General features: G+C 46.0%; 1 protein-coding gene across 1 annotated transcript in view; it reads right to left on the bottom strand.

Moving 5' to 3' along the window:
- The window catches only part of Pik3ap1 (phosphoinositide-3-kinase adaptor protein 1), a 115,913-nt gene that overhangs the window by 46,670 nt on the left and 56,985 nt on the right, over positions 1–12,258 (bottom strand). The window contains exons 7-8 of the mRNA XM_027407336.2: positions 8,985–9,181; positions 6,159–6,348 (exon numbers count right to left, since the gene is read on the bottom strand). Coding sequence (XP_027263137.1) covers positions 6,159–6,348; positions 8,985–9,181 — 387 coding nt within the window. The remainder of the gene's footprint in view (positions 1–6,158; positions 6,349–8,984; positions 9,182–12,258) is intronic.

The raw sequence follows: 12,258 nt of genomic DNA, 5'->3' as shown, positions 1-12,258 counted from the left end.
CCATTGCTAAAATTGCTTTCTCCCTGCTGCCCACAGTAATCAGACATCATGTTAGGAGCTTTGCTATAGGACCCTTCTGCCATATACAGAGCCTATGATAGGAGAATGCTGTTTAATGCAAATTAGGTATGCCCAACCACAGTCCCCAGCCTTTATAACTCCCCTCACTCTGGAATAAAGCAGAGCTGTAACACTGAAGCAGTCTCCTAGAATGCTCGTACCATAGGCCACACAAGGCCCACTTGCCGCTTTTGCCCCCTTTGCCCTCATGGCCCCTTAGCCAATGGATGATGGGGAAGGAAGGGGCCAGCAATAACCAGCCAACACTAGTATACATGATTTTTAAAACATGATTTGCCATACCTATATTAGCAATAAGGCCAAGCAGGTAACAGGTACTATGTAATAGTTAAAGGTACCTAATTGGCAATCACAAGTGGTAAGACACCAGGTATATATCTGAAAACATTTTGCATCCAGAAGCCAAGTGGACAGACTGAAGTGGCCAAAACACAGAAAATTCTTTGGGCAAAGGGACTCTGTTTGCAGACAAAGAGGATTTTATAAAGCAGCAGAACAGCATTGCCCTGCATTGCTGGATATTCAAAGCTTGTAATTCAGACTCCAAGCACTTAACCTTCACCACTTGCCAGTTAAAAATAAACTGGGATGTGTCAAAACCTGCTGGTCTAAAGGAGAAGTGCAAAGTTCTTTCATTTCAGCAGAAGAAAAACAACAAAAGAAAGCAGCATGAGTCGCAGTCTCTTTTTGGAAGAGTGGCTGCAGGCTCGCAACATATGCTATGGAGTCGATCCTCAAGGATGTATTTCTAGAATGTAAGAAGCTTGTACTCAAGATAACAAAGCATCCCAGCAGTTGCTTAATTGGGGAACAAATCAACAGCAGTCACAAATTCCCAGAGAAACCTGTGTGATGCTCCTCTTGGAATAGAACTTTAGTCAGGACCACTTAGCTCCAGGGGACACTCATTCCATCCAGATTACATGCTAATGCAATATAAAGCCAAGAAAACACGAGCTACTAAAAGACTATTCTACAAACGTTCTCCAACCCTTGTTGGGGACCAACAAGACCCCACTTCCACCCTCTAGTAAGTATCTTTTGGGGCCAAACAAGGAGTCTCAGAGTTTGGAGCACATGATAAGACCCAAAGATAACCTGAAATCTAGCTGGTCCCATCCGGACCCGGCTAGGTTGGGGTGGTTTGACTGATGATATCAACTTAAAAGCCCAGCTTTTCACATACGAGTGAAGAAGCAGTGGGAAGGAGAGAAGGAAAGATGGACGAACAGACACACAGAAGAGAATGGCAATGTGAAATCAGAGGGGTGCAGGAGTGATGTCTGGTATTGGGGATGAAAAGAATGGGGCAGAAATGCCAAGGTGAAAAGGAGAAATGAGTCCAGTCTGCGGCTTTATACATGGTGAGCAATATAGGCGGAGTTTTTTTTTTTGTCTAGACTGCTGATCACCTCTGTCCTGCCAGCCACTCCCCAAATAACCATACTGAGACGTAATATTAATTATAAATGCTGAGCTGATAGCTCAGACTTGTTCTTAGCTAACCCTTATAACTTAGATTAACCCATTTAGATTAATCTGCATGCTGCCCCGAGGCTCATTTACATACTTCCCATCCTGCTAGCTCTGCATCTCAGGGCACCTCTTCTCACTTCATCCTTCTTCCCAGCGTCCTCTGTGTCTAGCTGCTCCTCTTTTACTTCCTGCCTAGCTAACAGCTATTCAGCTTTTTGTTAAACCAATAAGAAAACACCTTGGCAAAGACACATCTTCACAGTGTATAAAAAATTACTCCACAACAGAGCAAAGAGCAGATCCATGGACTGTGCTTGTAGTGGGGTCTATGGAATGTAGACTCTGGAAGGCACGGATCATGACAATTCACTCACTGACTGCTTATCACCTGGCACTTACACACAGCACAGATTTGATAAGGATTTGTTGAATGAGTGAGTAGGTGAAAAACATATGAAGAAACAAGAAATAAGCTCGTGATGTAATGGACTTTGGGCTTTGTGAAGGAGTCTAGGCATTGCTCGAGCAGAGAAAGAAGGCAGGCAATTTAGGGGGACGAGCTAGCATAATGTATGTTGACATGAAACAAAAGGCAACCTGAACCAGCCAGGGAGTTATGACCCCCTGGAGGTCTCACACTCAGCAGTAACCTAATCGATATCTCACTATACCTGTCAAAATCAAACAAACAAAAAAAAAAGGGCATTGCATCAGGATGTGGACAAACTAATCTATACTTGAACTTCCACAAAGTCTAGGATTACACCTTATTTTCCAGTCCCTCTACTGGCTGAACACATCTTATGCACAGCACTGGGCTGGGTGCTGGGGATGCCACAAAGCTGTAAGTCATTCTTCCCATCAAAGCCAGGAGCTCATAATCAGACAGACGTAATTAATGAGGGCTCAAGGTGATCTGTGTGCAGCGCCCCAAGGGAAACATAGTCTGGAAACTGTGTGGGTCCAAGGGGAGCAAGGCTGGCTGCTGGTGGTAGAGAACTTTATCTTATTAACTTGAAAACATTTGACCTGGTGCGTTCACCAAGCACTAGGAGATTAAGAAGTGCAGAGGCCCGATCTGACCGCTAGATAGTCCACATCTGAACTTGTACCCAGAACTAATGCCCCTGCAGTAGTTCCAGAGTCCACTCACAGGATCTTCTCAAACAGGTCAGCAAGGGGATGACAAGGTCTCTGCAGCTGCAGGGAGGGGAGACTCCTGAGAGAAAACAGTATCTGTGGGGCATGTCTCAGAAGCCCACCAATAACTTGGCAATTTTGCTTAGAGTGAGACCTGCAGGCCTGGCTGCAAGGCCCTTCACAGTGCCTAGCTGTGCCCCCAGCACAGACGGCTCTCAGAACCTGGCTCTCGAAAGAGATGGAAAAATCAGAGAGCTCAAGCAGGGATGGTAAAATCAGAGAGCTCAGGCGAAAGAAACCACAAACTGGGAATGATTTGTCACAAGACCCCAGTTACTAGGGAGTTGCTGAGGAAAGCCAGCAAGATAGTCGGGACCAAACCAGTGGTACACTACCATATGCAAACCTCAGCTAGAGAAATGTCAGAGGTGAAAAGAAAAGTTATTCTAGGGCAACATGGAGTTCTCTAGGATTTTATCACTTCCTGTGAGCCTGCAGTTTCTAGCAGCATAATGTACCTTGCTCCATTCTCTGGTGGGTAAAGATGAGCCTCTGAGATACGTTATATAAGTTAAGCTATAACCCATTGGGTTACCCTGGAAACAGACTGGACAAGGGCTTCCAGATCAGAGACCTTGGGTAATGCTGAAAACAGAAAAGAATGACTCCCATCAACAGACCACGGGGATCTTAGTTCACCCTCAAAGGCAAAGGTAGAGGCACAAGAGCCAAGCAAGGAAATTTGCGGTTAGTGAAAACAGATAACATGAAGGTGCCCTGATTTTATCCACTGATTGTGTCATTTATCCTTAACAAAGATAGTTCTTACTTTGTGTTGAAGTTAAATTGATAGCTTAAAACTCCAGATAAAAAGAAGTAAAACTGAAGGTCTGAAAACAGACCACCTGGTGGCAGTATATCTAAAGTAAAGACTGAGTGTGTGAGAAGGGGTGTGTGTGTGTGTGTGTGTGTGTGTGTGTGTGTGTGTGTGTGTGTGTGTGTGTGTCAGGGAAAGGAGGGAGTGCAACAGAGCCATAATCTCCAGGCCAGACCTCCCAGCTCCCCTTGATTAAATCCTGAGAGCTCCGCTGTGATTATTTGCAGTTCCCTTTGGTGAAGAAGTCCTCATTATACCTTTCCCAGACTTGAGCAATAAAGGGGCATATCTGTCCCAACAACACTCATGAGCTCTCCAAGATAACTGGCCTAAAGCCTTGTACTCTGTAGTATCTGAACCAGTGAAATACCTAAGTGGTGAGTGAATTCTCCTGGTACACAGATTTTCAGCATCTAAGAATTGCCATTAGGAATGACAGTGAAGGTGAGCATTGCTAAACCAGGTGTTTAGACATAGAAGCAGCTCCTGAGGAGTGTCCACCCAAGGACGGTGAATGCAACCCCAGGACAGACCTGAGGGTTCCTTTACCCTAATGTGATGGCAGACTGACTTTCCTCTGGAAACCTGAAGACTTGGATTCCTGAACCAGTTTTCCCTTGATGGACTTAAAAATGTTACTAACTCTTAGAGCCTTTAGTTTGCTCCTTATATAGTAGAATGGTTTCTATCCATCAAGACGAAGAACGATTGGGTAAGATAACAGAGATAAAGGCAGCTGCTCCACATCTGGGGATGGCGAATCCATGGCTATCACCATGCTAGTGCTGCCACAGCATCCGAGATGGATCTGTTTGCTCTCTATCCTTTTTCACCCAGGCAGTCACTGTGGGTAAAATGATTCTCCCAGGCCTGATTGCTGCGTCTTCTGAACCAGCAGTGAAGAGGTCATTCTCGGGTTAAAGCGGACAACCACACAGACGAACAAACCTAATCTACAGTCAGAAACCTCAGGGACTATACGATCTGGCAAATTGAATGTGTCCCTGTTCTAACGTGGAAAAGACAGGTCCACCGTAACTCCAATACCCAGGGGGAAAATCAAGTCGCTGCAACAGAAATGCCCCTGGAAACACCTGCTATGTTTGGAAGTGGGTAAGCAGACCTATGAGGGGAAGGGGTATCACAGCTGGCGCTTCTTTGCTTTGGGGAGGAGGTTGTTGTTTTGTATTTGAGACAAGGTCTCTTTGTAACCCATGCTGGTCTTGATCCTCCTGCCTCCATCTGAGTGTTAGAATTATAGGCATGAGTAGCCTTAGGCTGTTTTGTTAGCTAGCTTCTGGATCTGCAGATAGGGGAAATAGCCTTGGGGCAGAGAGGTTTACTAAAGGTGGCCAGAACTAAAATGTCTCATGTTAGAGACAAAATTCTGGCTTGAGTTAAAAAGTATGAAATCTGTGCTCTCTAGAATGTTAGCTAGAGCACCTGAGGCAAGTTAACCCCTCTCTGCCTGTGTTTCCTCACAGCAGCTAGTGACAGCATCCCAGGCTACAAGTCAGAGACAAAGAGTGGATGGTGTGGATCATGCTCCCTCCTCACAGCCCCACCAGGCCTGGGCTCATCTGTGAAGAGCCTCCAGGTGTGCTTCTCCTTCTTCCCAAAGGTGCTGGGAGGGGACTTTACACCGCCTCTGGCTCCCTGTGCCTCCTACTCTAAGGACTCCTCATGGTGGCTTTTCCATATGCTCAGCTCATGCGTGGGAAAATCGGGCTCCCTTCCCTGCAGGTCCTGAAAGGGTAGCGGTACTCAGCTTAGCCATCCCAGAAATCCCTCCATCCACAAAGCCATGTGTCGTGGGTATTTATCTTAGTCTTCCTTGAATCTGTTAAGTAGACCCAGAGGGAAAGAGAGCTAAGTCCTGGGCAGCATTTCAGAGCGCTTAGCACTTCACAGTACATGACACTAACACATCAATAAGCCTCAGGGTGGGGGTGCAGCTGTGCTCACTGGCCTCTGCTCTGAAATCCAATCTCATTTAGATCAACTTCTCTGAAGGGTGGCTCACTGCTCCCTAAAGGGTGCTCTAAAGACCGTCAGTGGAGATTCTAAGTGTAGTTGCCTGCACAAAGCTATTTCATATGTTTGTACATGCAGGCATGCCTACGCATGTCTTCTCCACTCATTTCATATGTCTGTACATGCAGGCATGTTTCTAAGCATGTCTTCTCCACTCATTTCTCTTTTACAACTCAATTAAGGCAGTGTAGCAAAGCCAAAGAGTTCATGTGTGAGTAGGTTATGTTATACATGAATTGCATGTCAGACAGAAAGGGGACATTGTAAAATGCTTGTTATAAAAAGGGCCCATCTATACTGGTAGGGCTGAGAGTTTCTTCATTAGAAGACAATGCTATCAAGACTAGTGACTTCCTGGCAAGCGGTAGAGAAAGTTGGGAGAAGGGCTCCGCTTGCTATGACACATGACTGCAGCCCTGATGCCATGGCAACACAGGATCTTCACTGGGGTGGTTGCAGAGGGAATCGGGGGCTTTCCCCCTTTGGACTAGAATGAACAAAGCCATTTCTGAGCAACAGGATGGAGGCAGAAGTAGGCTGAGCTACTCACAGAGGTCTTCTGTAGCCTCTGGGGCAAAGGCAGCCATGGACTCGTAGAGCTCCTCATCGCAGCCAGGGTTGAGGGAGCACTTCATGAGGAGGTCTGTGGACAGGTGGGCCATGGATTCGTACACATCATCGGCCTCCTCACCCTGCATCAGCTCCTCCTTAATGTGGCTCTTCAGCATGTCCACAGTCTCCTGCAAGGGAAGATGGGATCGCTGTACACGAGGCACCTGGCTAGCCGGCCGACTCAGGCCCCAAGGAGCCTTGCAGTGGTCAAAGGGAGTAATCATGGATCAGGGTTACAATCGCTTATGGGAGCTCTGCTGAGCCAGGCATCAGGCCCTCTTCTCTTCTTCATCTTACCCTTCTTGTTCTAGTCCTTGTATCTTCCTCCAACACTAATCACAGAGTTAAGAACTTATACCCTGGTTCAGGTGAAAAAACAAAGTTCAGAAAACCTGGTCTTCCCTTCCAAGTTTCCAGTCTCCATTTTGATCATTTTACTACATCCCTGCGGGTGCTCAGAGAGAAACAAATGACCCAGGAACCATGAAGATGCTCAGTGGTTAGGTAGAACTAGGCTGAAAAGTTCCTACCCTCGTGCAGCCAGCGATCCCTGGGGTATGTCTCCATCCCTGTCCTTCAGGAAGGTTTATCCAAGTGGCGGACAATCACAAGGACAATCACTAGGAGGACAATCCTCCTCCAGTTTCCACACACTAGATGTCCTCACAGACAGCTGCCCTTACATAAAGGGCCCTGACATCAGAAAGGCTCCCTGTCCTTCTGCCTCCAAAGACTTTGAGGCTGACTTCCCTGCAACCTCTGAGCAACTTTTCCTGGCCAGACACGGAGGGTGTCACAATCCTTACCTCAGCCTCAAACCACAGAAACCCTCCTCATCAGCACCAACTGGCAGAAGTCACCTTTGCTTGACAGTGTGTTCATTTCTTGGTGAGACCCAAATGAACTAAATAACAGATTCTTAGTGGTGGGGACTCCAGGTGTAACATTTGACAGATAGGTAGGTAGGTAGGTAGGTAGGTAGGTAGGTAGATAGATAGATAGATAGATAGATAGACAGACAGATCAAATCGGACACTCCATGAGTATCATGCGGGGACAACCTTTGGTGGCAAGGCTGAAAAGATGCATTGGTGGAAGGTGACTTAGCTAAGGGGTCAAGACGATATGAGAAACGTGAGTCAGAGTGCTCAAGGCACTCTGAAAGTAGCTGTAACCTCCCCTGCTATGCAAAGAAAGATAACAAGACCTGACTAGAGCACTGAACTAGGTTCCACCTCTACCTTTATCAGTGTAAAGCTCTAAGCAGTCACCTTGGCTTTCTCCATCCTCACTTATAAAATGAAGGCCTAAGTCCCTTCAGCTTCAAGGGAATGTGGTGAAAGCTAAATGAGACAGGGCATTTGCTGATCAAATGAGCCCAGTAACTTAGTTACTACTCTGAACAGGGTGGCCTAACTAAAATTGACAAGCACAAAAACGGCATGGTGTGTTTAGCAAATTTGTGATTTTGAAGTAATACCCAGTAAATAAACTTAGAGGAGATTATGAGTGCCTTTATGCCCATTTGAGCCAGTGAGGACCCAAAAGAAGGACAAACTATTCTGATTGTTTTAAAACACCTACACATCTCCCCAAAACATCAGAAGCCCTTCTATGCCCCCTTGGCACCACTGCCTTATAGATTTTCTACCACAGAGTAGAGTTAGGTTTCTGAGGCGGTATCGGGCTCACTCCTGTATGGAGGTAGCAAGTAGATCACAGTAGTCTGGCTGCTTATTTTGGGTGGTCACAGCCAGATGAGCTAGGCTTATCTGGTGCCCCTTGTGAGTTTGAAAAGGAGGAACACCCAAAGTGGGTGGAGTCGGGAACAGCTTCCTCCAAGACAGTGGAGACAATCTTGGTCATGGAATAACAACCAGGCAAGCCAAGGATGAGCTGCTAAGAAAGCTGGGTGTATCCGCCTGCCTTAACTTCAGATCCAAGCAGATGGCCAGAGAGAGAGAGAGAGAGAGAGAGAGAGAGAGAGAGAGAGAGAGAGAGAGAGAGAGGATGCTAGCAGGGAATAAGGTCTCAAAGTTGGCCACCTTGATGCCTCCTCCGGGTAGAACCTCACTGTGGCCTTCACCAAGGAAGGAATCAATTCTAACACAGTTTACCTGGGCCCAAAGGTGGGCAAGGCAGCTACACACATGCCACCAAGGAGCCTTGGAGGTAGGTAAGGAGAAGAAGCAGCATCAGCCTTGAACAGACACGTTATGTGCAAGTTCCTGTCAATATTTTGGAAGTGGCCTCAGTGTTTTACATATGTTAGTTCCCTTTAGTCTAAAAACAACTCTGTGAACAGACCTCTTAGGACCTTTCCTTCTGCATATGAAGAAATGGGAGAAGGAGGCTGGGAAGATGACTCCGTGGTTAAGGGCACTTGCTGCTCCTACAGAGAACCTGGGTCTATTCCCAGGACCTACATGTCAGGTCAACAACAATCAATAACTCCAGTTACAGGGTATCTGATGCGCTCTTCTGGGGGCACCAGGCATGCTTGCAGTATGCATATATACCCATACACAGAAAATAAAATTAGGAGAGAGAGAAAGAGAAAGAAGAGAATTTGTTGCATGCCCAAAGTCACAAGGCTACCAAGTAGGAACAGGAATTTGAACCAGGTCCACGAAAACTGTCCACTGCCAGAGAGACACACGAGGATATGTTAGAGACAAAATCCCTGAGTGTCTCTGATGAAAAGGCAGGCCTGGAACCATTCAGCACAGGCCCTATCACGGGGCTTTGCTCCCCTTGACCTTACCACATACTCGTCGATGAACTGGCGCAGGTCCCTGAAGCCATGTTTCTCGGCAATGGTGTTGGGGTAGTTGCCATGCTTGTTGGCCACACTATATGCCTGGAGAGCCCCTGGACAGGTGAGCAACAAGGCGGTGAGGTTCTTCAGCCCATACTTTGCAGCAAAATGCAACAGGGTGGGTAGCTCTTCATCCCTCTGATCTAAAAAAAAAGCATCAGGGAGGACTTAACTGAAGGAAGACATAGGAAACCTTTGCTCCCAGAGGTGACACTGTTGAGCCTTGGTCTAGCAAGCAGTAGGCACTCAATCATTGCTTCCTGGCTGACTGACCTACCGTCTGATAGCTTCCTCTGGGGAACCTCTATGTTCCTGCGCTGGCATGATGGAGGAAATGAGACTGTAGTTAGTAGATCTAGTACTTTGTAACACATCCTCTGCTTTAAACGAAATGGAAAATCCTTAGAAGATGTTGTCTTTGCTTTTTCCTTTCCCTGAGGCTAAGGATTAAACTCCGGGCCTGAGGTGCTGAGTGAATCTCCCCATGCGCTACAATTTCCAGCCCCATGCTGATTTGTAAGGCTTACACAGCAGCCACAGAGTAGGATAGGAATCCCATTTTGTCTTCTCTGCAACACTCAACCCTGCTCTAAACGACTGTCTTGTGCTGCTGAGAGAAAGAAGGTCCTGGCTGGAGAAAGTGCACAAGTTAAGAGCACTGGAGATGCTCTTCCAGAAGACCCGGGCTTAATTCCTAGTACCCATGTGGTGGTTCATAACTATCTCTAACCCAAGTCCCAGGGGATCCAGCACCCTATTCTGGCCTCTGAGAGCACTAAAAACACTTGGTGCACAGACATACATGCAGGAAAAAAAAAACCCATATACATAAAATAAAGGCTGGAGAGATGGCTCAGAGGTTAAGAGCACTGACTGAGTTCAATTCCTAGCAACCACATGGTGGCTCACAACCATCCAATATGAGATCTGGTGCCCTCTTCTGGTGTGCAGATACACATGGAAGCAGAATATTGTATACATAATAAATAAGATCTAAATATATATATATATTATATATATATATATATATATATATTCCTAGTTTGAGGCATTCCTTCTCCTGCAGCGTTGAAGATAGGAAGGCTCAGTATCACCAAGGATAGAAAGACATTCAGTCTCAGGATTATCCAGCCATGCTGAGAATAGGAACGCCCCAGTCCTTCTAGAGGTCAAAGGAGGTGACGAAGATGCCCCAGTGAGGACTGGAGGACTAAAGGAGCTAGAAGATGGGGACCTTTCACTGCTTATAATGTTAGAGGAAAGTCAAATTTTGGTATTAAAATTGCTTTAAGAAGGAATAGGTTGTCCAGGTGATAATGAAAAATCACACACACACACAAAAAGATACCTTTGGGACATTGGTGGCGCATGCCTTTAATCCCAGCACTCGGGAGGCAGAGGCAGGCGGATCTCTGTGAGTTCGAGGCCAGCCTGGTCTCCAGAGCAAGTGCCAGGATAGGCTCCAAAGCTACACAGAGAAACCCTGTCTTGAAAAGCCAAAAAAAAAAAAAAGAAAAGAAAAAAAGAAAAAAAAAAGAAAAGAAAAAGAAAATCAAATCACTGGTATATCTTTAAATGAGTTTTTCTTTGATTACAATGGAATGATGTGCCAGCTCTCACCAGCACAGTGCTTTGTAAGCAGGCTAGGGAGGCACTCGTGCTCCCAGTGACGATGTGCAACAGAAATACGGGGAATGCCACGATTTTCATCAGCTTTAGCAGTGGCCTGCAAACTCGGCTTTCGTGAATGAGATTTTGTTGCCCTGTAGAGTGCTTGAAAGAGGCAGACATGATCTGTGAAATGATGTTTTTTTCTAAGAATGTCTGCAAAAGATCATTCCAAAGATAATGTGCCACAGATCTTTTATTTTTCTCTGTAATGAGGATTAAGTGCTGTTTTAAAAATGTAATTATTCATCTTCAGTCTTTCCACAAGATCAAACTGTAGAAAAAGATATTTAATAAAAATTTAGAGAAATCAAAAAAAATTTCCCTCTGTTAAGATAAAAAATAAAAATAAAGGAAGAAATGTTCAAATATTAAGATGTCTATTTTGTAAATATGCCAAGAAAACCAATAGGCTCATGTTGGGGACTTAGGGGTTTTTCTTTTTCCTTTTCATAACAATTGGTTTCTTGGCCCTGTCACTTTCTGTGTTTATTTATTTTCTCCTTTTTCATATAGAGTGTGAGGTGCAGCACATGTGTGTAGCGTATTTGCAAAAATATAGACATATACGAGGGGAACACACATGGAGGCCCAGGATAATGTCAAGAACCTTTCACTATCACTCTTCCACTATATTCTTTGAGGCAGGGTCTCTCCCTCAAACCCAACACAGCCTACCTGCTAGCTCCAGATATCTGTGTTTGTCTTCTGAGACGAGGATTACAAGTGAAATCATTGTGCCCGCTTGGCTTTAAGAGAGTCTGAAGATCTAAACTCCAGTCCTCTTGCTTGTATGGACAGTGATTTAACCACTGAGCCACCTCTCCAGCCCTGGCCTTGTCCTTTAAAAACAAATGATAAATGCAGCTTCCTGTTCACCAGGATATGATCCTTGGGATGAAAGGTCTGAAAATGTCCCCAGGTCCTATGTTGTCAGGCTATGAGGTACTCTCTCCTGGGCCTCAGAATAAGAGAAGCATTTACAGCAACAGACAAGAACATTCCATAGTAGGAGGAGGAGAGGCAGCAGGAAAGAGAAGGCCCCTGGAGAAGGCCTGGCAGGTAATTCTCTTCTGTGTGTGTGTGGGGGGGGATTAACAACACTACGGCAGCTAGAGCTCAGTCAGAAGGTAACCAGAGACTTGAGCACCACTGTGCAGTGCCACGGTGGTGGGAAGCAACAAGCAGCCTGTGTAACATTCCAGGTGACATCCCCAGGCAAGTGGCATGCCTGTCCTGACTCCTATTGCTACCACAGTGTACGTGCATAAGTCCTGCACCTTGCTCAAGTTACAAATATTTGCTTAAAGCCCACAAAGAGCAGCACCTGAGGATACCTCCCTGGGAAGACAGCCTAGTGAAAATGACAGCCACAGCAGGCAAACTGTAGGACAGAAGGCCGGGTATGCCAGCGGAGCCCTCAGCAGGGGGTGGTATAGACTCCTGGAGGATTGGAGGAGGCCTCCCTTCCAGAGGAAATGCTTCCAGAGTTGATGAAGAGAAAGCCCCAGGAGAATGGCAACCAAGGCAGGGACAGAGAAAAGGTGTTTCT

Source organism: Cricetulus griseus, chromosome 3 (assembly GCF_003668045.3).
Source record: "Cricetulus griseus strain 17A/GY chromosome 3, alternate assembly CriGri-PICRH-1.0, whole genome shotgun sequence".
NCBI classification, from domain to species: Eukaryota; Metazoa; Chordata; class Mammalia; order Rodentia; family Cricetidae; genus Cricetulus; species Cricetulus griseus.
The sequence above is the reverse complement of the archived record's forward strand: the minus strand, read 5'-3'. Positions and strand labels throughout refer to the sequence as shown.